This window comes from Podarcis liolepis (assembly GCF_965112155.1).
Source record: "Podarcis liolepis genome assembly, chromosome: 3".
Classification (NCBI taxonomy): Eukaryota; Metazoa; Chordata; class Lepidosauria; order Squamata; family Lacertidae; genus Podarcis; species Podarcis liolepis.
In genome coordinates this window covers 89664192-89689879 of record NC_139557.1, presented here as the reverse complement: position 1 = coordinate 89689879, position 25688 = coordinate 89664192, and the positions used below count along the sequence as shown (strand labels likewise).

The 25688-nt window shown below is 42.8% G+C and overlaps 1 protein-coding gene across 1 annotated transcript in view; it reads right to left on the bottom strand.

Moving 5' to 3' along the window:
* The window catches only part of BABAM2 (BRISC and BRCA1 A complex member 2), a 134848-nt gene that overhangs the window by 94178 nt on the left and 14982 nt on the right, over positions 1-25688 (bottom strand). The window contains exons 4-6 of the mRNA XM_083497233.1: positions 19477-19571; positions 8335-8529; positions 6950-7024 (exon numbers count right to left, since the gene is read on the bottom strand). Coding sequence (XP_083353359.1) covers positions 6950-7024; positions 8335-8529; positions 19477-19571 — 365 coding nt within the window. The remainder of the gene's footprint in view (positions 1-6949; positions 7025-8334; positions 8530-19476; positions 19572-25688) is intronic.

Here is a 25688-nt window from a genome sequence, read left to right as displayed (position 1 = left end):
GATATTTAACATGTCCATCTCTTCATAATCTAATTTAATAAATCAGAAAGTGGGCACATTAACATTTAAATAAGCATTGTAGAATGGCTGAAATTAAATGGAATTAATTTTCATTTGAATACTCAGCATTATGAATACTAAAAGAGTGAAAATTCTGACTGGAACAAGCTTCTGTAGCAATCACCGTTTGAGGTTAACCAACCCACCAGCCCCCAGGGTTCTTCCAAACAAGTAACTGATGGTTTATGTATCATCAGAGAGACATCAGTCAGCTAAGATGATTTTTCCCATCTGTCTAGCATTTTATACAACCTGAAAGCACTTTTCAAGAGAGGAAAGGAAATTTGCTGGCTCAAATAATAAATACATAAAGCATACAAAGAAGATGGCATGTTTGCATGACTGAGTAGCAGAAAAAGTAAAGAAGTTTGAGAGGTGGGAAGAGAATTCTGTTATATGGTCTGAATAAAATACTTGCTGTTTTTCAAGACATGTGTGTTTTTCTTCTCTTTTATCAAAACAGCCTTCGGCTTTTAGTCTTTTCCTCAGGAATCGTCATACTTTTCTTATTTCTCCAATCCACTTAACTTTTTCTATCAAAACCCTAGCAGAGGAGCACCCTTACTGACTTTGTACAAACCTGAGTCATTCATTTTTCTTAACGTCTTACTTCATGATCGGTTACCATGTCACCCACAGTCAATCATTCTCAACCAATACCTTCCTCTTGGCATCCAGGAAGAAAATATGACACTCTAACAGTTTCCCCAACTTAGAGATGCAAGAAATCACTATCAAGTGGAGGGGTTATTTTAATTTTTTATATATATAGAAAAGACAAAAGAACTGAGCCGTTTCTACACTCATAAGCCCTATGCACCAGGTGGAAGTGTTTGCATTACACTACTTGAATCAGATTCACCATCTTGTCAGAACCTGTAATCATGCCAATTCTGTACCGTAGCAATATAAGCACTGATTTATGATACTGGAATGCAATGGCTATAAAAAATAATTGCAGGTTATTACTCAATAGCATCACCTATTTTCCTCTTATCCGGATCAAAGCATTTTATACAAATGCCTGGCCACACACGAAATCTAAAAAAACAACCTATTTTCTCAAATGGTTTCTCTTTCCATGTCAGCAAATTATCTCTGCCTACATATAACTCATGTTAAGCACATATGTGAATACGCTATATCTATCCATTTCTCCACACTTATTTCTGGTCTATCGAATATAGCTATTATTCATAACATAAAGAGCAACTTCAATCAAATATGGGACCCAAGTTATTCTGGTTTCAGTGACTTAGGGTTACAGCCTTAATGCCACAAGTATCCAGAATCAAGGAGCCAGTCAGTATGAAGGCATTTGTAGTGTGTTAGGGATATGAAATGACTTTTTAAAAAAGGGATCTCTACATTGGGACCAATACATGTAGCAGTTCTAGGTTACCATGCAGGTGCTCAAATAAGGAGTGAGCAGCTGCTTTCCAAGATTTCAGGTAGAAGACTTTCCTAGTCCTGCTACCCAACATCCTTTAACTGGATACTGGGGACATTTTACATGTCAGGGGCATGTTTTTCCTTTGCAACTGAGTGCCACGGTGAGTATCAAGAGAAGAGGGAGACCAGACAAGTATGTACACAATCCACAAAGGGCAGGGGCTACAGCAGAGCATCTTTTGGAACTATGCCTTAGGCACCAGGCTCCGCAACCTGGCCACCAAGCTTACATGTGTGTCTGACTGCCTTGTTCTCATCCTACCCTCTGTTGGTCAGAGTTCAAGGAAAGAAACCAAGAAATAGCTGAGAGGAAGAACCAACAGATATAATGCTTTTGTTTCCTGTTAAAGCACCAAATAGATTTAAAGACACTCTCAAGGCAAATCTTTTTTAAAAAGAAGTAACGTAAGCACTGATAACTGGGAAACATGGGCCTGCAATTGCTCCAGTTGGAGAACATCCTTTACCAAAGGTGTCATGGACTTTGAAGAAGCACAAACTCAGGGTGAAAAGGAGAAACGAGCTAAGAGGAAGGCTCGTTTGGCAAATCCTCACCATGATCAACTCTTGCTCAGAAACCTATGTGGAAGGATGTGCAGATCCAGAATTGGCCTCCACAGTCAGTTATGGACTCACTATTAAAACCGTTTCCATGGAAGACAATCTTACTCGGCTACGAGTGATTGCCAAGGAGGAGGAGGAGGAAGAAGATGAGGAAGAAGAAGGAGGAGGAGGAGGAGGAGGAGGAGGAGGAGGAGGAGGAGGAGGAGAAGGAGAAGAATGAACTGAATTGAGAGGAGCATGGGGGAAAGGGTGATAAAAAAAATGGAATTGTTTGGATTTCTCCACCTGGAAGCCAATTTTCCTGTCCTGTTTGTACACCTCCATTATTTGATAATAATGGAGCCAATCACGTACTTTAGACTTCAACTTCTCATAGCTCTGTAATTTCAGTTTATCACCCTCTTGTTCCAGAATTTCCCAATATTCTGTTAGAACCCAATACTAAGAATTTGTCAAGAATGTATAACTTGTTGCTGAAGTGGAATACACAAGATGAAACTGTTAAACCAGCTATGATTAAGTGGGCACAAGACATTGGTCATAATATTATGTTTGCTGACTGGGAACAGTTGTGGACCACCGGTATAAAATTCACGGCATGTAATGCCTTAAGAGAGAATATTATGAAAATGATTTACAGGTGGTACATGACCCCAGTCAAGCTTGCAAAAATCTATCATTTGCCCGATAATAAATGCTGGAAATGTAATGAAACGGAAGGTACTTTCTATCACCTTTCTATCACCTTTGGTGGACGTGCCCAAAGATTAAGGCCTTCTAGGAGATGATATATAATGAAATGAAAAAGGTACTTAAATGTACCTTCCCTAATAAACCAGAGGCTTTTCTCCTGGGCATTGTCGGCCAATTGGTGTCAAAGAAAGACAGAACCTTTTTAATGTATGCTACAACAGTTGCAAGAATACTCATCGCAAAGTATTGGAAGACACAAGATCTACCCACTCTGGAAGAATGGCAGATGAAGGTGATAGACTACATGGGACTGGCTGAAATGACTGGCAGAATCCGAGACCAAGGGAAAGAGACGGCGGAAGAAGATTGGAGGAAATTCAAAATTTATCTCAAGAAATATTGTAAAATTAATGAGTGTTAAAATGTTGAGGTTATAGAAAAAGGGGTGATTACAGCTGTAAAAGATCAAGTAAAAGAGAAGAACAAGGAAAATTAGATTAATGTAAGGGGGAGGATTTGCTGAAATGAATTTGGAAATAGGAATGCAGAAATGGGAGGTACGGGGAAGTCGGTGAAGTAAGGCTTATGAAAAGAAAAGATTTGAAATTATACTTGTGTGTTTATGTGTTTGTTTGTTTGTATTGTGTATTGTATTGTATTGTATGTGTTTAATAAAAATTTTATTAAAAAAATATTTAAAAAAATGGAATTGTGCACAGCATAGAAGATAGCTGTAAAAATGTCTGGATTTATGTGGACTTTTGGGGATGCCCCATAGTGATTGTTCCACCCCTGATGCCTCTGGCTCTTTTGCCCCCTAAAAAAGGCAGCCTTAAACAATTTGCAACAGTAGGGAGAGTGAAAGCAACCAAAGAACTACGGATGAGAGTGCAAGGAGTCACTCCCATTTCTGAATTATTTTAATCACCAGGGAAATAAAGGACTTTGGGAGAGTGGCATAGAGAGTAGTGGGAAGAAAAAACAGGACCCCAATGTTGTGTGTTGTGTTCCAATTAGCTTCCCAACAGCCAAATACTCTGAGCACTCTGCAAAGATCAAGGTTAATTCTGTGACTAGTTGATCATCAATATCTTTTTCAGTTCCACTGTCACTGCTACACAAAGGCTTTGCTTGTCCTTGCAAAAAAGAGACAGCCAAGACGGTGGTCCCCTGCAGCATGGATGCATGGTCCAGATCAACCATGCCTTCAGTATCGTAGGTCCAAATTTATGGAATTTCCAGTTGTGGTCAAAGAGGCCTCCTCCCTGCTGACCTTTTTATAGTTTTTTAAATAGTTTTAACTGATTTTTACCTTTTCCATATTGTATTTTCTGTGTATTGCTTAGAGATGCCTGTAGTTGAGAGGTATATAAATTGTTTAAATAAAATAAACAAAAATGTTTGAAAACCTTACTGCCCCCTCCCAAATATTCAGATTAAAAATCTGGCACTATAATAAGAAACTGAATAAATGGTGTTGAAGTGCTCTGATGCTTTGTCCTTTATGGATACAAGAACACAAAATACAGGATTTCAGAAGCAAACATCAGCCACCCTGTGTCAAGGATTTTTGGATGCCATGGTACACAGGACTCAAAGGTTTTAGGAGTTGATCCAAACCATCTAACGTCAACATATGGCTTTCAAATTGCCATAAACCAAACCCAAGAGGAAATGGTAAGCATATTGTTCTTTAGCAATAATGTTGCAAGACATTAAAGTGGTGACTCTTTAAAATTCCCAACTTATATAAGCCTCAGATTAATAGTTACAGTAAATCAAACAGTAAATCAAGTATTTAATTTCAGGCAGAAAAATATATTAAAATTTTATTGCACTTCTGGGTATTCATTTCAGCAGTCATAAAAGCATAACTTATTTGATAAGGCTGCATATATTTCTTTGAGTTGGACTGCAGACAGCATGGTTCCAATCAGTTCTCAGCAATTACAGTTGTACTGACTGCATAAATACAATTTAGAAGAAATAGCAGGGGAAAGATATTTAATTTCTGAGGTTCTTTAAATTGTTGGACCTTTACAACTGCTGAAGAAACAATACAGTAAAAAGCTCCTTCCATGAATTATTTTCCCTTTGTGAAACCATTCAAAATTAGTATCTACAAAATGTACAGGTAAGGTGGCATTACTACCTTGTACATATAGAAAAAATTATTGAAGTTAATTCACTGTACTCTTCTAGAACTGACCCCATACATTTGTAAGACCATTAACGTGAGCTTTCATTATGAAAACATGCACTCCCACACATTATTCAGTTGGAAACACAGTTTGCACACTCAATAAACTCAATTCATATAAATGTGAAGAGTTGTTTGGACTATAATACTTATCGCTTAATTATTTCATTCTGGAGGTGAACAGAAACATTTTCAGTGTCAAGAATTTACATCTTACCCAGTACAATACCCCAGATTATTTCCTAAATATATATTTTGCCATCTGATTTCCTAACACTGATTTCTGATAACAGCTTAACGCTAGCATCTTCCAATCTGTGTTTCAACAAAACAAATTTCCTATCACTTAGATTCTACAGAATGAACTTGCTGGAGATGCCAGAAGTGATTTAAATTCAATAAATTAGAGCTCAAAACTATGCATATCTATTCAGAAGTCAGCCACACTGAATTCAACTGGGATTACTCTCAGTAGAGGACTATAGACTTAGTGTCAAATGAGCACTGACAGGAATCCAGTAGTCTTGGAAGATTACAATATGTGTCCAAAACATGATGAGACTTTGCCAGCTTTCCCTCGTTTCTTTCATCATTGAAAGGATAGCATGCATGCCATTTACCAGTAGTCCACGAAAGCTTCCAAGTGAACTAAAAAGGCTTCAAGAGCTCTCTTTAGACCCACTCCAGAGGCTCACCTGGTACCAAACCTGTCATCCTCTCAGCGCCAGGTAAGGACATTTTTGTTTTGCCTGATATTGGGGGCAGCATCATTTATATGATATTGCACTGTTAAATCTGGGAACATGGAATTTTACTTCCAACTTAATTATTGATCTTTGGTTACATCTCCTCATTTCAGTATAACATATTCTACCCAGTGTATTTTTTCATAAATTCTCCTTTACCATTAGCTCTCGGGCTGATTTGCATGCAATGCCAAGCCATGGTTTAGCCCTACATGGATGAGCCTCAGCAAGTCAAAGCACAGCATCAGAGTCAAATGATTTCCCCTTCTCCCACTTGCATGTCTGGGAGCAGATTTTCGGCTGTGTTTATTTTCAGTTTCAAATCTCAGTGTAGATGTTACAGAACCTGGCCTACAACAACTGATGACTACTTCCTACATAAGCCAACTTCATTTTGCACTTAATGCTAAGCCAAGATTCTTTGAAATGGGAAGAATCTCCTCCTGGTCACACAGTGGGGAGATGAGTGGGCCTGATGATTCAACTGCCTTTGCTGTTGCTTGTCTATGTAGTGCTTAACCATGGTCCAGTGTTACATGTGAACCAGTCCTTTTGACAGTCATACTGTGTTTTGTATTCCTTCATGCAAACTCCCACTCTTTCTCCAGCTCTGCAGAGTTGTCAAGCATAAGTTTGGTAATTATCTAAATTCTGTATATTCACTCCCTGTTTACTTAAGGATATATTTAAAAGTGAACAGAGGCAATTTCCTTGGCTCTAATTCAGTAGCTTGAGCTGTAATAATGATAGGAAAGTTCCTATGGGCACCTCCCCCTCAGTTGGCTTGCTGATGCAATGACTAAATTTCAAAGGCTTAAGCAGACTCTTCTGATTTTAAGTCTAGTCAGATATTAGGTGTCACGCTGAAAACTAGTAAAGGCCTGTTTGTAAATCTTAAAAGGACTGTATGCTCACTCTGGTAATTAAACTCATTTCATTTCTTCTTTGGGAAAGTATGCCAAAGTAGACAGCAGGGACCAGAAATGAATGTAGAATGAATTTTAAAGTGTGGCTGCAGATAGTCACTAATCACGTTGGAATCTGAGTCCAATCATCAGTATTATCCAAAATCATTCTAATAGCAGTGCCCCCATGCACAAATTAAAAACATATTTTAAAATGCTAGACTATCACTTGTTCCAAGCAGATTAGAATAATTTGAATGCCGAATGTCTCATCAATTCAGATTATTCCACAGAATAACAGGCTAGCTAACACCGTGGTGAATCATTACCTTGAGAAGGTAAGTGGGGATGTTGCTGAAGTCCACCGGCAATTTCAGAAGGAAACGAGCTGACAATTCACCAGTCTGTCAAGTGAAGAAAAAATAGTGAGACCTATGCTGAGCAATATCACTGTACAGCAGAAGCAAGAGCCAGAATTGTACATCAAACTTTTTGGAAGTTTCCTAATGCTGTCCTAAGAATTTAGAGAGCTCACTCTAGCAATGAAGCCAAGAATATATTTCTAGTTTAGTATGTAGTACACAAAAGTGTCTTAGCACAACAGGGAAGGAAAGGTACTCAGAACACCCTTATGACAACAAATACAGTGGTACCTTGGTTTATGAACTTAATCCATTCTGGAAGTCCGTTCTTAAACCAAAACCATTCTTAAACCGAGGCGAACTTTCCCTAATGAGGCCTCCTGCCGCCCTTCCACCGTTTGGCTTATAGACCAAGGTAAAGTTTGCAAACTGGGACACTACTTCTGGTTTTGCAGAGTTCGTAAACCGAATTGTTTGTAAACAGGGCTGTTCTTAAACCGAGGTACCACTGTAATTATAATTAGACTAGGTGCCCTCCAAATGGTTTTTATTTATTTATTTGATTGATACTGTAAGCTCTCTCCCATCATCAGATAGTCCAAGGGCAAATATGTCACAGTTAAAACAATTACATTTAAAAACAAAAACAAAAAGTCAACAACAAAGCAGCAGTGCACAGAAATGCAGGAGAAGACGAGAAATTCACATAGCAAAAGGCCCGAATAAAGACAACTCCCATCAGCCCTAGCAAACATGACCATTGGTCAGCGATAGAGGGAACTGCAGTTCAACAATATCTGGAGAGCAGATCATATATTATACAGCTAGACCTTCCACATTATCATTATCTGATGAAAATACTTTTTGCAGAGACAGGCTAAACTGAGTTGAAGCATTTGAATTCTTTGCTGTGTTATTCCAACACCCATCTATAAACAGTCAACCTAAAAGAAAAACTCTGAAGGATAAATGTACATCAGACAGCACTGTGCAAACTGCAGCCCAGCCAGTAATTCGTTTTCATAGAAAGCCACTTGGGGGGGGCAACACTTCGACCCCATCCTCCTGAAAGTGGTTGCCTGCCAGTAACTGCTGCAATCCTTTTCTCTACATCTGTTTGCCTCTAAATTAGTAGAGCAACAGAGTTAAAGAACAAAAGAGGGAGTAGACAGCAAGGACGGTAAATTGAGGTCAAGGAAGTTAGGCTGAGGACAAGGAAGGTAAACTGAGGACACCTCACATACTTTAAGAGCCGCACACCTAGCACAAATAACCTTTCCAAATCAATGGTTACAGTCCCCATGAAGAAAGGATTTCTACATTATTTTGCTAGTAGACTTACAACCACTTACCCAGTTGTTCTTTTTGCCAGCATAAATTTCCATGTTTTCTCCATACTGAGGTTCTTCAAGTAATGTTTGATATTCAAACATGAGGCGAGAGCTCTCACGTAGTCGGCTGCACTGGAACTGGTGATACTGTTGAACAAGTTCTTTCACAACAAGCAGCAGGCATTCTGGGTTTGAAGGATTCCAGGAGGCCAAGTTCTGTGTAATGAATTGAGACAATGACCAAGTTAATTCATGACAACAGGAATACTAATACAGTGGTACCTCGGGTTACAGACACTTCAGGTTACACACGCTTCAGGTTACAGACCCCGCTAACCCAGAAATAGTACCTCGGGTTAAGAACTTTGCTTCAGGATGAGAACAGAAATCGTGCTCTGGGTGCGCGGCGGCAGTGGCAGCTCCCATTAGCTAAAGTGGTGCTTCAGGTTAAGAACAGTTTCAGGTTAAGAACGGACCTCTGGAACGAATTAAGTACTTAACCTGAGGTACCACTGTATAGTTTTCTTTGACTATACATAAAGTGAGCACCAAATGTCATATATGCAGCTTCAGGATGAGAACAGAAATCGCATGGCGGTGGCTCGGTGGCAGCGGGAGGCCCATTAGCTAAAGTGGTACCTCAGGTTATGAACAGTTTCAGGTTAAGAACGGACCTCCAGAACGAATTAAATTCTTAACCCAAGGTACCACTGTATACTGTATACCTGTATACAGTGGTACCTCTAGTTAGGGACACAATCCATTCTGGGGTGCTGTTCGCACCCCAAAAAGTCTGCAACTAGAGCGGCGCTTCTGTGGAAGCATAGAGCGTGATAGAGCGCTTCTGCACATGTGCAAAGCATGCAGAACGCTTCTGTGCATGCCACGTTCGCAAGCTGAAAAGACGCAACATGAACCTAACGCAGCACGAGGTATGACTGTAGTTGCTTTTTCACTGCCTGACCAAGCAAAGGTTTCGAGTTAGACCAAGCTGTAGGACATTCCACTTGCTTAAAAGAGCATGGGAACAGTTTAGTTAGAAACTCAAGTCAAATGCCTGCTAAAATGAAAACTTAGGGAGAATACAAGACAGATTAAAAAGATTTCTCTCTCTCTACCTGAGGCTATGATATTAAAGATAAACTATGTTAGGAAGAACCTGCAGTGACATTATACTAAAGGGAGTAATTTACTTTCAGCATTAGAAATTCAGAGAAATAAAGTGATCTTTGCTCCACTGTCTCCTATAAGGCCCTAGACAAGGAGCATTGAATTTATGGGAGAGACTATAGTTTATTCAATCTTCCAAAGATAGGAAGGACTCAAGGACAAAAATAAAATATAAGCCTAAATGTTTAAAAAATAAAGTAGAATTAGGTTCTATCAACAGTGTGACATTTTATGGAAAGCTGGAGAAATTGTGTCTTCAGTATCACCAAAGAAGAAGATGAACTAGTCTAGACAAACGCTGGGCCGTGTTCAACTATAGTAACTTGTTGTATTAGCGGAAGCCAGCACAAAGATTCCTAATATTGCAAAGGGACTTCTCACTTCTGCCACTCCCATATATATTTCCCAAATCTGCTTCAAAGAGTTGGAAAATCCTCCAGAAGTCTGTGTGTGGAAATCAAATGAGAGATTGTTCTGTCAGGCAAGTAGGAACACTTGAGCTAATGGTACAATCTCCTTAGCACTCCGTTGAATACAACATATTATTATTAGCATTGTTGCTGCTGCTACTATAGTGTAATGCACATGGCACTTTGCAGAGTGAAAAGAAGACAGGTCCTTGCTCAGAAGTGCTTACAAATATAAATTTTATTAGAAGGGGAGAACATAGGAGGGGGGAGGAAAGTATGGGGAACAGGCAATCAACGTGAGTAAGTAGGCACCAAGGCTATTTTTCAGTTACACATTAAGTAGAGGAGATGTCTGGAATCTTTCAGTGCGAGAAGGCCTGTGATCCTTGCCACATACAGTGGTGCCCCGCAAGACGAATGCCTCGCAAGACGAAAAACTCGCTAGACGAAAGGGTTTTGCGGTTTTTGAGCTGCTTCGCAAGACGAATTTCCCTATGGGCTTGCTTCGCAAGACGAAAACGTCTTGCAAGTTTGTTTCCTTTTTCTTAACACCGTTAATACAGTTGCGACTTGACTTCGAGGAGCAACTCATAGAATGCGGTGTGGTAGCCTTTTTTGAGGTTTTTGGTGATTTTTGAAGCTTTTCCAAAACTTTTCCGACACCGTGCTTCGCAAGACGAAAAATTCGCTAGACGAAAACACTCGCGGAACGAATTAATTTCGTCTTGCGAGGCACCACTGTACTGTGATTTAAGAACTGGTAATTAGGTGCAATGCCTATCGAGGTGTTGTACAGATCAACTGATCAGAAAGTTCACTTTTATCAGATTTTGTCAGCTAAGCCCACAGCATATCATGTAGGAAATCAATCTTGCATCACAAGGTCAGAAATCAAGCAAGCAGACATGTTCTGCATAGTTGCTATTTCCTTTCCACAAGCCTTTAAGCAAACAGCTTTCCCAGAAAGTTGAAGGATGGAATGTGCCAGTAGGGGCTGACATCATTTTAATGAGAAATGGGAATGCCTTCTCCCCCCACTTTTTTCTATTGTGTTGCATCACTAGTATTGTGTTAAAGGAAATGACCAACGTTTTAATAACTGTCCTACATTGGAGTGGAGTATTTTTCCCAAGCACTAATGAGACAGAAAATCACACCCATATATGCTTTTTTAAAACAACTAACAAACATTTAGGGGGGAAAGCAGAAAGAGGAAGCCGTCATTTGTTCTTGTTCTGACAGCAGGGTTATTCTTGTCAAGCTGAACAATATTGCATCAGAACAGAGCTTTCAAATAGCTTCACCCTAACACATCAGTTTTAGACATAAAAATCATCTCACAAGATAGCTGTTTTGTTCCAACATTAACTATATTTTTTTAAGTAAGTCATAAGAGAAAAATTACTTGGAGGATAAACGAAAATGATGTTGAATCTGATAATGAAGTACAAACACATAAAAATCAAAGTTGGGGGGGGGAATCAATGAGAATCTTTATTTTATGTCAGACTTCTATATTTTAAACATTTAAGTTAAGTTTCTCTTTGAAAAAAAATATCCTGGTTTTAACTGAAGTCAGAACTTGAAATGTCGAAATCTGCTTTTATAATCCGAAATGTATTAATTAAAAAACTGCTTTTCCATATAAAAAGAACAAACACCGGTGGGGGTATGTATAAAGATGAAGGCCAAGCATTACTGGGCAAACCACCAAGCCTTGTTTCTGTAGCGTTCTGGACAATTAAGATAGTCTTCTCATCTCTTTCTACACAGAAAGAGAGACAAGCCAATGATCTGTTAATTTCACAATTGTTTCCCTTATCTAAAATGACACAGTTTTGTGGCACAAGAGTCATGTGGGCTGCATGGCTAAAGGTTCTGCTTATGCCACCAGGAAATATAAAGGCTCCATGCTGACCAATCAGTTCAAATTGTTATAGGAACCAACTACTATGCACATTTCTTCAGGAAACACATGATTTAAAACAATTTTCTTCTGTCTTTTTCATGTTGATTTAATTGGCTTTGATTTAAACAAAACGACCCTGTTCTTAAAACGGTCATTTAGAACTACCAGCTTATCAAGAGATTTGTGATCAGCTGCAAAACAGAAAGTTAAAGAATAAACATGGCAGGCAGTAGGGAGATGACTTTCAATGAGCTCCTGTAAATCTAGGGCAGAGGAGAAGGAATGCACTCACTGTATTTGTACTATCCCTTCCCCATTAGAGACAACCAAACTTGTGCACATTTTTTGGCCCCAAAGATTTTGGATCCTAGCCATTACATATAACTAATTTGTTTTTGTCAAAGTAAATCAGAACAGCGGTCAGGCAGAAGGAAAACATAACACTGGAAGAACCATTTCTTCATGTTGTCAGTTCTTATAGCCTCTTAATAAACTTTTTTTGCCCAATCTGCACACAAAAGGCAAACTATACTATGCCTGGCCGAGGAGCCACACACACTCTCCTGACCACACTCACATAAAACCCACCCTTAGAAGTGTCACCTCAGTTACTTATACTACTGTTCTGCATCAGGAACCAAAGTAAGGTACAAACTGCAAGGAGAAACATTTGTGCCAGCATCATTATTCCAGCAAGATGAGAAAAGCAATGGTACCAGATACAGGTTAGTACAGTTTCCAGATCTTCAACACAGAGAAATACGGTATAGCTGATTGTGCAGTACCACAGATATGGCAACACACACTGGCAGAAGCATCCTGCAGATGACTACCTTCTTTCCTGGCACATTCTAGGGCAGTATGACTGAAGACAGTTTTTCTGCCTTTACCAAATGCTTTCAAGTGGGTAAGATTCCAGGAAGCAATCCATCTCTTGAATTCATACGCTAATATTAAAAAAAGGAGTAAAACCACGAGTTGGGTAAAACTTTAGTTAGCTATGTTTCACCAGACTTCCATTTCCTTTTTTTTAAAAAGAAAGGAAGCTAGGCATCACAGTCACAAAAGACTGTATCCTCCTTTTATGTTATACAATGGAGGTTGCCAACATGGCACCTGACAAGTGTCAGTGTGCCCACTAGTTCCTCCCATGGTGCCCACAAAATAAGGTTACCAGGTTTTTTTCACTGAATCAGGGGACACTTTTCAACTTCAATGGATTTTGTATGGGGACTGATGTGTAAATCCAGGGACTGTCCCCAGGAAACGGGGACATCTGGTAACCTTACCACAAAAGGTCTCCGTAAATATCCCCTTGAAAATCCACAGTGCACAAGAGACAGTTTGCTTTTCTACTCAGTTCCTGTTTGTATTAGCTTGGCCTCTCCTCCACTGAACATGCCCCCTTAAACATGGTATGTTTCAATGGAGAATCCACCCTCTCAGCAGAGGAGAACAGCAAGGAGTTCCTTTCTGCAAGTTGAATGATTGGTTTTCTATCCCACCTTTTCCTCCAAGGAGCTCAAGGGGGCATACATGGTTTCCCTCCTTTTCATTTAATTCCAAGAACAACCCTATGAGGTAGGTCAGGCTGAAAAGGCAGTGACTGGTCCAAGGTCACCCAGTGAGTTTCATGGTTGTGCAGAGATTGGAGCCCTGGTCTCCCAGGTTCTAGTCCAACACTCTTAACTATGACACCACGCTGACTCCTTAAGAGCCTCTGTGGGTGATGTAACAGATATTAAGTTGACTTGGTTAGGTAGATATAATAATAATAATTTATTATTTATACCCGGCCCACCTGGCTGGGCTTCCCCAGCCACTCTGGGCAGCTTCCAACAAAATATTAAAATACAGTAATGCATCAAACATTAAAGGCTTCCCTAAACAGGGCTGCCTTCAGATGTCTTCTAAAAGTCTGGTAGTTGTTGTTCTCTTTGACAACTGGTGGGAGGGTGTTCCACAGGGCGGGTGTCACTACCGAGAAGGCCCTCTGCCTCGTTCCCTGTAACTTGGGTTCTAGCAGTGAGGGAACCGCCAGAAGGCCCTCGGAGCTGAACCTCAGCAGAACGATGGGGGTGGAGACGCTCCTTCAGATATACTGGACCGAGGCCGATATACTGATGAATTAAAAACCATCAAGGTTGGGAAACATCAGTGTAATTTCTGCCTTTTATAAACATACAGCAAGTGAGGAAGTGTATAGTGGCAAGTCTTAATTCATAAAACTATATAACATTTCTATGGAAGAGTATAGCAATTTTAGATTTGGAATGCTATTTTAATGCTGTTCTGATTAATTGCATTTAATACATATTTTACTATGGGTCGCCAATCAAATATTGCCACACCAACAATTTAACAATATTTTACTACAGGCATGTGTTCTATGAAACAGAAAATATTCTGGCATGGGAAGCAGTCTACCACTGGGTTTGCTATTGCATGAGACCATGAAGAAAAGTCAGAAGGAAAGGTTGCTTGTGGAAGCTGCGACACACAATCACGCACTGTATTGACACCCTCTCTTCTGCTCTATAGTCATATTTAAGAGTCCCCACATGTCTTTTATAGTTGCTGTGTGCTTTATTTGCCTCTAGAAGAAATTGAGGCCATTTGGGCTATCCATTGAGTTCAAAGATATATGCCATTAACTCCTCCTTATATGCATGCATACAATATTGTTCTCTGAAAATAATTGATTTTAATCACCTACTTCTTAATATATCTGTTAACTAACCAGGGGTTACACTGAGTACCTCTCTCTTTTGGTTCTATTAATACAACAGTTGACTGCAGTCAGGATCAGAAAACCCACTCTTTACCAGCAAATGGGAGCAAAAGGCATTCCGTGGAAGACTCTAATTGCTGTTTGTTTTGATTCAGCATTAAAGAGCGAGTCTTCCTGGGGACAATAGCGGGACATAGACTGGGAAAAGACGGAGCTGTGCCTAGAATGCGTGTAAGGCAAAAGGGAACTGTGGACGAGCCCTATGTTAGGCAAAGAAGGATTTGGGGTATAAATATAGAAATATTTACTGAGCTGAGCAACTGTACCTTTGCCCCAAACAGGCAGAGGGTTGGACTAGATTATATTTGAGGACCCTTCCAACTCTATGATTCTAATGTCAACCAAAATATTATGTGCACAATACAGCCAAAGATGTCAAGCACTTTCAAATCCTAGTAATTACAAGCAAAGAGCGTTCAACATATGCTTCTTCATACCTTCAAGGAGGCTTAAGAGTGCTCAGCTGCTTTGGCTATATCATGCCCCAGGTTTCCAGATACTACTTATATCATTTATTACTTTATTTATTAAATGTACATATGTTCCTATATACACCAAATACACAGTAGGTAAGTTCACATATGCAAAGACAAGTTGCACCATCCATCTTATACAGACGGAAAAAAACATGCTACTGGATCTTTTATTTATTTTGATTTCCAGCCCACTCCTATGGCTTTGGAAAGCATGCTGAAGTGCATCCCGTCTAGCCTCCACTTTTTAAAAACCACTCAGGGCAAGAAAGGGAAAACTGAATACTTAGAAATTATTGCAGCTCAATCATAGTGAGAAAACAGTACTCCATTCTAAAAGGAAGCGACCAATATTACTTATTGCTACCATGCCGGATGACACATAGTTGCAGCCCTACAACAACTGACTTCAGCAGAACTGCTGCCTGCCATCTCAACATGCTTAGCGACTACCCATTTCAATCAGCTAGTTTTGGCTCATAGGATATTTAACCAGCCATTAGAAGTCTAGATCTGAACTGTCAAGGCAATGCTTGTCAGGATGGAGCTTGTGTGCCTGTAAGACATCGTTCCCATACATGTGGTATGATCTCTTTCTAAAACCAGGAACAATCTGCATAAGATGCAATTTGTTCCTGTCATTAAGAGAATAAGCAAATCATTTCTTAATTAAATGGAACTTGTTTTTCTTAAGAATGTGCTTAAAGCATCCAGGTTGCCGGAATATCTTCCAGGAACGTGACTTTGAAGAAGACAGCTTGCTACTGTTTTTTCTGGCTGTACTACAGAAAACAGCAAGATCTTCAGTTGGTGCACTGTTTTTTTGTGGGGTTTTTTTAGGGAGTATAGAATTAAGTGCAATAATTGTCAAGGAAATAAATGTCAGGAAACACAAGAATCAAGCCCTTGATAGCAGTTAATAAGATTAAATTTATGCAGAGCCTTTCTTCACAGATTAATTGCAAACACTGTACAAGTTCAACATGTAAGCAAAAGAGATTTGCTATAAAAGGTCTGTCGAAAACATTTTATTCTGAAGCAGTTTTGATATGTACCAATGCTCATAAACCAACAGAAAAATATGAATATTTATCTGATAACTATTCCATTCTCCATCTATTCAATCACCTTCTCAGCCACAAGCATTTGTTTCCACTTATATCCAAAGTGTCCACTTCACAGGAAGTATCAGAATCTGTTTATATGTTACAGCTTTAGGCATACACTTAAAATATCTAAACATACACACATACACCTGAAATGTAAAAATGTGAAAGTTACAGACAGGTGTTTGCAAACACCTGTAGTAGGCAGGCACACTGGTCGGGGAATTAGGACAGGCCAACCCTTTGGCAATAAAAACATAAGAGCAGCTCTGCTGGGCCACACAAAAAGCCCATCTGGTCCAGCATTTTGTTCCCAATAGCAGCCAAACAGATGCCTATGGAATGCCCACAAGCAGGACATGAGCTCAACAGCACTCTGCTGCTTATGTTCTCCAGGAACTGGTATTCAAAAACATACTGCCTCTGAGTCTCAAAATAGTATTCAGTCCTGACTAGTAGCCACTGATAGCCATATTCTTCATGAATTGGTCTAACCTCCTGTTCAAGTTGGCAGCTGTAACTACATCCCGTGGAAGCAAATTCTGTACTGAAAAGCTCTGTGTGAAATAGCACCTTCTTTTGCCCATCCTGAATTTCGCTTCATTCAGCTTCACTGGACAATCCTGGGTTCTACTATTATGAAAGAGGGAGAAAATTGTATCTGTATTCAGTGTCTCCGCACCAGCCATAGTTTTTATGCACCTCTAACATGTCCTCTAACCTCCCCCCCCCAATAAGTCCCCTTCCTCATAGAGAATTACTCCAGGATCACTGATCCTTTTAGTTGCTCTTTTCTGCAGTCTCAGAGTCTCTGTGTAATGTATGAAAGTAGCTCTGAATATACTACAAATTATTTAACATTCAAATTGTAACCATGCAGTGTGTCCCCTTAAGTGTACACAACCAACAGTTGGCTAGTATTTCTTGTTTTCATAGTCCGAAATAGACTTGATCAACCAAACTTATACTTAAAAGTAATTGCTATTCACATACAGATGGCAACCATTTCCTGCATGCTCAATTGATGAGCGACCACCAATTGGCCTGGCTCCTTTTGGACCCAGAAGATGGGCTCTCTATAGATGCTCGCAGGGGCCAGGAACAGAACCCCAGCGCAAAATGGTCGCCGCCTATAAATCAGCTTGCCTCTAAGTAAGCAGACTTTGGATGAAAGTGTAGATGAGAAAAGTTTTACAACTTCTACCCCAATACAACATATTATTGGTTTCCTTTTCCAATTATAAAATGTCAAAAATCAAGGCAAACTGTATTGCTATATAGGGGAAAAATCAAAACAAAAAGGAACCCCCGTAAGAAAGATATTTCTGTTCCAAGTAGAACAGAAGTTACAAACTGAAAAAAATTTTTTTTAAAGGGGATTAACTACAGCTAATTATTTCCTAAATGACATGCACTAATCAGACAAATTACATGTTTTACTTGCACATTCGCAAGCAGTTACTTTCTCTCTGGAAAAATTCTTATGGTCCAATAATTAGAACCTAAAGGGCACAGAATTGCTAATTTCAATGATTTCTCATTAAAAAATGAAATTAAAAGGCAGGAATTGGAAAGATACTTCTTTTCAACTTGCAAAATGTGCTTCTAGGAGACTCACTGCCTCCTAGCTAAGCTTCAACATTGGTTGCATACACAAACTGTGGCTTAGCATAGGGCAGCTAAACTACAGCCCTCCAGATATTGCTGGATTAGAACTCCCCTCCTTGACCATTGGTCATGCTTCCTGGGGCTGATGGGAGTTGGAGTCCAACATCTGGAGAGCCACATGCTAGTTACCCCTTGCTTTGCACTACTGTATATGGATAAGACTAATGTATTACTTGGGTGACACCAGATCCTTATCTGTAGCAATGGAGCAGTTTCTTTCCATAATATAAACACAGTGCAACAAAAACAGTTCCTCAAGGGAGGGATGATCTGTTTACCACCTTAGACAATGACATCCCTTTTTTTTGAAGGGCTGTCCATCTAGCATACTTGATTCTTGCATCCTCCCTTCCTGAAAGCATGCCTATCCTTATTACAAAACACACACTTAAATCTCCAGCTTTCAGAGTGTTGCCTAACATGATGAAACTTGGAGTACACCTTCACTTCACGTCCATGCTTCAAGGTATGAATACAGAACCTCACCCTCACAAATAGTACTTTCTGTACTATAGAATTAGCCCTTCTTAAAACCTATACAATGTTTATTAGAGGGAAGTCTAACCTATTATTAGGCCTACAGCAAGGCGTTTTACAATGAGAGGGCTAAAGACATCAGATGAAACATCTCCCATGGCCTCTACATCTAATCTTCCCGAATGAATACTGTTCCATGCGTTTGGTCTCTACGACTCCACTCCCGCGATTGCAAGAGATGGTTATGTGGAAAGAGTTCCTCAGAGTTCCCCAATACAATATCCTACCCATATAAGAACTAAACCCTTCTTAGCCTTGAAAGGCCTGCTGTCTCAAGGCAAGAATGTTGTGGTCCACAAAAATGAAAAATGGATTGATCATGAAAGGCAGAAAAGTGACAGTGGAAGTCCAGCTCAATAACAGTAGCAGGAAAAACAGATAACTCATCAGAAAAGGAAAGATTGCAATGTGATCACTTTAAGGGCCATGTGGCAGCTGATTTCTTTTTTTTAAAAAAGTAGAAGTATTGAAAACCCAGAGGAATATGCAAACTTTTTCAGCAGATGTTACAACAGGCAATGGAAGTCTCTCTCCAGGATTGTAGTTTTTAGCTAACTGTAATGTATTCTCTACGAAAACTAACAGTTACCACAATTATTCAATCGATATGCTATAGAAAAAATGACCAACTGTTGACAGCACCCTGATTCACGAAATTTAGGCAAAATCTAATTTACATTAGGATAATAAAAGAACATACATGTATTAAGAGAGCAGCGAAAATGCAAGACTGAAAATCTTTGTTGGGTTTGCAAATTTCAGTTCAACTTTTTTTAATTGGTTTTGTGCGTTTTCAGCCCGCTGCTGCAACCAATAGCTGAAGGTACTTATTAATTATAATTATAATAATTCAACCACATCATTAGCAAAATGCAGTTAAAAATACAGAACATATTATAATACAAAGAATCCACTAACAACAATTAGAGCAATAAATAAGCAACTTAGCCCCACCACCAAATGCCTGCCAGCACAGGCAAGGCTTGCCAATATGAAGGTGGGTGAACACACGTCATTCCAGAGCTTGAGGGCCACGGATAAGCAGCCAAGTAGGTGTCTGTATAAATGACAGCACACAAAACACTAGAGATGTACTCACATGTAAAGCTGAGGGATCAGGAAGGAACTCAGCATCCTCTCCAAAGATGAAGTCAGGAGGCAGTTCTGGATAGTAGGCATTAAAAATTATATCCCCTAAAACAAGCAAACAAGTAAGGAAATAGCTTAACTACCACAATAGCAAAGAAAAGTCTATACACACTGACTGCATTCAGGTGCAATACAAGTCCATGGTGAGGCTAAACTATTAGCATTAGCTAAAGCACTTTCTGTAAGAGAACTATACTTAAAAGTCTCCCATATATACTTAAAAGTCCAGAAGATGTATTGGCTCCTTAAAATACTGTTCTAATGGAAAAAATATGTTACTGTGAACCTGTCATATAATATAATATTAATGCTACCTTTGAAGACCATTTGGAAACTGCAGTTGCTCTAGAATTATTGTTGATATTTTTATTAAAATTTATTAGATAGAAACTTTATCTTGTTGCAGGCAACTCAATGCAGAGGTCAGACTAAAACTATCCATCACAGTGACTCCCAACTGGTTTCCAGGCAAGTTGATACACGAAGAGCCACCTGCTGCCAAGTGTGTACCTGTCCAGGTACGCAGGTCATCACCCAGGTCCCTGTTTCATGTTCTGCAACCATAGGCTAGTTTAGGCAATCCCAGTACTGTTTCTTTTATTGCCCTCAGATTACAGAACAGCTTCCCAAGGGAGACTCAGTTGGTCCCTTCCCTGGCATCCTTTCTGATACAGTACAAGCAAAATGCTTCTCTCTTCCAGAGAACCCTTGAGAAGCAAGGGCTAACCCACTTCAGTTGTAACTTTTTGTTCTCTTACTTATTACTTCTTTATGTGTGCGTTTTTTGTTATCTTTTAAGCTCCCTGGGTGCCTTTGAGGACAGAATTAGTCAGATATACATTTTAAACGTAAGGAACATATGGGTGCAAGGCTTTGCCTCCCCGCCCCTTTGCCCACATGTATGAAACTTATTTGCTATTCCAATATAGATCAGAGGTTGCCAACCTTTGTGGACCAGTGGGAACATTATGGAGCCAAGTGAGTGTGTCATAGCGCAAGGCTGCTTGGGGGAAGGGAGGATGGCAGAACACAAAATTAGAGAGCACTGTCGGGGTAAAGCTTTTCCCAAAATTGTATTTCCATACTAGAAAAGGTTTAGTCTGTTCAATTTCTGACTGACACATACTGTTAAAGGCACAATAACCCTTTATTCCTCAATGCCAACAATAAATCAAAGCCCAGGCTGCCATCCTGTACCTTAGAGTAAACCCCATTAAACTCTAAGAGATGTACTTTTCAGTAGACATGTATACCAGGGTACTGTAAGTTAGCTATACAGTGAAATCTTAATGAGTGCCTGATCTTTAGCTCCTGCACAGCTGAAGACATGACTAAGCCTCTTTACAAAGTTTTCACCTTTGCCTTTGGCGAGAAGGGGGCAGGGTTCTTTAATATAACCCACACTTATTGTGCAGTAGTATTTGCAGAAAATTACTTTTAGGGACTACCTGATCTCAAGACAATCCCGCCACGGTAAAGATGCATCATGGTTGCTATGGAAAAGGAAGGGCAAACTACAGAGATTCCAAGGACTAGAACATGAGATAAAAGCAGAAAAAGCACACTAAATGGGAGTAGGAAACAGCAGCAGTTTACAACCCCAGGGACTCCTATTGCAAACAACTCACCAATAACAACTCTTACCCATTGGCTAAAAACACTGACAAGCAGGAGCAGTCAGGCTGGCTCATTTCACAGAAATCACTTAGAAGGGAACCTGCACATTTTACTTCCTAACTTTCTTACTAGGAGGGGTAAATACTATTTTTTAATGAACGTTCAGAGCCTGGGTCCCTGGCTCAGGGTGCCAGTGAAGAGTCTACAGGTGTCATGGTGCCCATGGGGACTGTGTTGTAGAACCCCGATTCTAGATTGTAACTGTATTGTATTCATTACTGTCAGAGCTGCTTGAAGATCCTAGCTCACAGAGGATCACGCTAGCCAGCGATCATTAAGTAAAAGTCTTTATTGAATTACAGTTTCCATTCTCACGCTGCTGCGCGCAACTCTACGTCTAGTAGCTAGATCGGCGAAGCTCCGTCTGAGTCTCCGCCCCGTGTGCACCAACTTAATATCCTAGCCTTGCTCCACCTTTTCCGCCTGACTGTCCTCCTCTGGGTCCCTCTACCCCCCGGGGCTTCTTCCTTCCGGGATTCTTCTGACGCTGACCCGGACCCTCCTGCCTCCTTGCGCCGGGCTTTAGGACCTGGTTCCCTTTCGGGGCTGCTTACTGCGCCGCCTTCCTCTGCATTTGAACTTGGCGCGCGCGCCCAACCTTCCACTTTCCTCTTAACCGTTTCTTCGCTCCCCGATGGAGGTGTGGCCACTCCTGACTCATGCCCTCCCTCCTGTGGTGAGCTGCCAGCGCTTCCCCCCTGGCTCCCTTCCTCTTCCCTGCTTCCTGGCGGTGACGCTGGTCCCGATTTCCAGCTGCTCCCCCCTGAGTCCCCTCTGGCTCTATCTTCCTGGGGTGCCCCCCTAGACTCCCCCCTTGCCCTGGCCACTGGTGCTCCTTTCTGTGAATCCTCTGATTCACTGGAAAGACTAGGAGATCTCGGGTCGTCGTCATCACTCATCTTTTCTTCTGCCTCCTCCCCTTCGCTCTCTGTTTCCTCCCTTGCCCGTGCCTCTGCTCCTAAACCCCTGACATCCATCCCCCCCTCGAAGCCCCCCATTCCCCCCTCCCCTCCTTCCGGTGCTGGAGCTGGGGGCTGCTGTTGCAAAGGGACGAACGTCGGATATCGGTCGCTTCCCGTGGCGGGCCTCCATCTGAACTCTCCCGGGTCTTCCTCCCTGCTCTCGTCGACGACGGTCACCTCCGCTTCCATCTCTGTGCTGCCGTGCTCGAAACCAGGGTCGTCCCCGAAAATGTCCATGTCCGTCTCTCCCTCACTTCCTCCTGGCGGCGTTGCTCGTCCTGAGCATCCCAGCCACTTTCTGCGGAACTGCTCCTCTGGCCTATCGTCCCACCAATACGAGGGTTCTGAGGCAGATCCCGAGGGTGACCCCTCCGGGGAACGGACGTCTCGTGTCGGTTCCTCGTCCGAGTCGAACCCCCGGAACGTGCTGGCCGAAAGCGTGGGCGTGAAAAGCCAGTCGTCGAAAAAGTCTGCTGGCATAGGTCTATGTGGGAAGAGGGCATGAAACTCGTCTTTGAGCAGAGGTTCGTCCAAGGCGTAGCCCGGCACCCAGCTGTTCGCACTGGCCGGGGTGCCCTCCTTGGCGAGAAAGTATTCTACCCCCTCTTCCCCCCATCTGGAGTCCAAAATCTCCGTGACTTCGTTGATGCGCTCCTTCTGTGCCACTCCCGCGTGCCCTGTTCTGTCTCTGACCGGACTCGGCGCCGTTCCGGGTTCCTGGAACCTGTGCGGTGCCTTGTAGGGAGTGAGCACCGATCTGTGGAATACCGGATGCATTCTGGAACCCTCCGGAAGTGCCAGTCTGAAAGCTACCGGGTTGACCTGTCCTTCGACTTGGTAGGGCCCCAGTTGTTTATGCCCTAGTTTCTTCTTGGCCAACGACCTGGCCGGCACTGCGTGGGCTGCTAACCAAACCCAGTCTCCCACGTGGAGCTCTTCTCCAACCCTTCTGTGCTTGTCTGCTTGTACCTTGTATGCGTGCTTGGCCAGCTCCAGGTGGCGCCTCAGCTGATCGTGGACTTCCTGCAGCTCCGACGCGAACGCATCTGCTGTCTGCGGCTCCCCCTCCCCCATTCTTTCCAGTCCCGGGAAGGTTCTGGGGTGCCTCCCGTTGTTGGCGAAGAACGGCGTGACCCCCGTGGACACGTGCTTCGTGTTGTTGTAGGCGAACTCGGCAAGCGGCAGGTAATCCACCCACGTCGCAGGCTGTTGATTTGCATAACATCTCAGGTACTGCTGCATGATGGCATTGACCCGCTCCGCTTGCCCGTTGGTCTGCGGGTGTCTCGCCGACGCCAGGTTGATCTTGACGTTCAGGAAGCCCATCAGCTTCTGCCAGAAATTCGAGATGAACTGCCGCCCCCGGTCGGACAGAATAGACCGTGGCAGACCGTGAACCTTGAACACGTGGTCTATGAACAGTTTGGCGGTTTGCTCCGCCGTGGCCACCTTAGCACACGGAATGAAATGCGCCATCTTGGAAAACAGGTCCACCACCACCAGCACTGCCGTCTTGCCCCTCGAGCTGGGCAGATCCGTGACAAAGTCCAGGGCCACCCTTTCCCAAGGTTCGACCGGAGTTTGCAGCGGTTCCAACAGTCCGGCCGGCGGTTTGTGCACTGGTTTGGCCCTCTGGCAGGTGTCACACCTCGCCACGTAGTCTGCGACCTCCCCTCTCATTCCAGGCCACCAGAAATCCCTGGCTACTAATTCCACCGTCTTCTCCTTGCCAAAGTGCCCGGCCGTGGGCGCGTCGTGCAGCTGCTGCAGCACCTTGGCGCGAAGGTCGTCTCCCGGCACGTAGATGGCCCCTTTACGGATGAGCAAGCCATCTCGTAGCTGGAAACCGTCGGCCGCAGCCGTGCCCCTTTGCACCTCTGCCATCTTTGCTTGCGCGAAGGAGTCATCCTGCAACGCTCGTCGCACCGCCTCCAGGTCCACGGTGGCCGCGGCGCACGCCCATACTGTTGGTGCGAAGATGTGCATGGCGGCCGCTGGCGTTGCGTCCTCCAGATACTGTGGCTTACGGGAGAGGGCGTCCGCCATGATGTTAGTGTCCCCCGGGACATACCCTATGCGGAAGTCGAAGTTCGCAAAAAACTCAGCCCAACGTATCTGCCTCTGGTTTAGGAACTGTGCCGTGCGCCAGTGCTCCAGATTCTTGTGGTCCGTGCAAACCTGCACCGTGTGCTTGGCGCCGATCAGGAAGTGCCTCCACGCTTTGAACGCTGCATGAATGGCCAGCAACTCCCTGTCCCAGATGGTGTAGTTCTGCTCGGACTTGCTGAGCTTCCTGGAGTAAAACGCTGCCGGTCGCCACACCCCCTGCTGGTCCTTTTGCAGCAGGACCGCCCCCACGGCTCTGTCCGAGGCGTCTGTCTCCACCCTCATCGGCCTGCTGGGGTTGACGTGAAGCAGCTGCTCTTCCGACGCGAAGAGACGCTTGAGTGCCTGAAAGGACTGCTCCGCCTCCTCTGTCCAAACGAACTTCTTTTTCTTGGAGCTAAGCGTGTCTGTGATGGCCGCTGTCTGCATCGCGAAGCCCTTGATAAACTTGCGATAGAAGTTCGCAAAGCCGACAAACCTCTGGACCTCCTTCCGGTTGCGTGGACTCTTCCAATCCAATACCGCGTGAACCTTGGCGCTGTCCATGGCGAGCCCCTTGTCAGACAGCTTGTAGCCCAGAAAATCCACCTCCGTCACGTCAAATTGGCACTTCTCCAGCTTGGCGTAGAGCCTATGTTGCTTTAGTCTGGTCAGCACTTCCTTGACGTGTCTGTCATGCTCCTGCTGCGATTCCGAAAAGATCAGGATGTCATCTAAGAAACAGACGCACGTCTTGTAGAGAAGTCCCGCCAACACGTGATGCATGAAAGCTTGAAAAACGTGGGAGCCATTTTGCAATCCAAAGGGCATAACTCTGTATTCGTAGGTACCCAGTGGCGTGAACATGGCCGTCTTCCACTCATCTCCCTCCCGCATACGAATGAGGTTGTACGCCCCTCGCAGGTCTAACTTGGTGAACACTTTTCCCTTCCGCACCTTCGCCAGGAGGTCGTCGATTCGGGGCATGGGGAAGTCCGACGGCTTGGTCCCATTGTTTAAAATGCGATAGTCCACGACCAATCTTTTTTGGGGCGTGTCTCGCTTTTTAACAAAGAATACTGGACTGCCCCCCGCTGCCTTGGACTCTCGGATGAAACCGCGCTCCAAATTATGATCTATGAACTGTTTGAGTTCCTGCAGCTCGTCCTCTGACATGGAATACAGTTTCCCCTTAGGCAGCGCCACCCCCGGCAGCAGGTCAATCTTGCAGTCATATGGTCTGTGAGGGGGCAGCCTGTCCGCCTCCTTCTCGCAGAAAACTTCCAAAAATTCTGCGTACTTGTGGGGAATCGCTTGCAGCGTGCCTAGCAGCAGCTGTGACTCCTCTTCCTCTCCTTCCTGCCGGGGCACGATGCAGTGTTCAGCACAAAAGGAAGAGCCGAAGATCAGCTGCCTCTGGTACCAAGCCAGCGTTGGG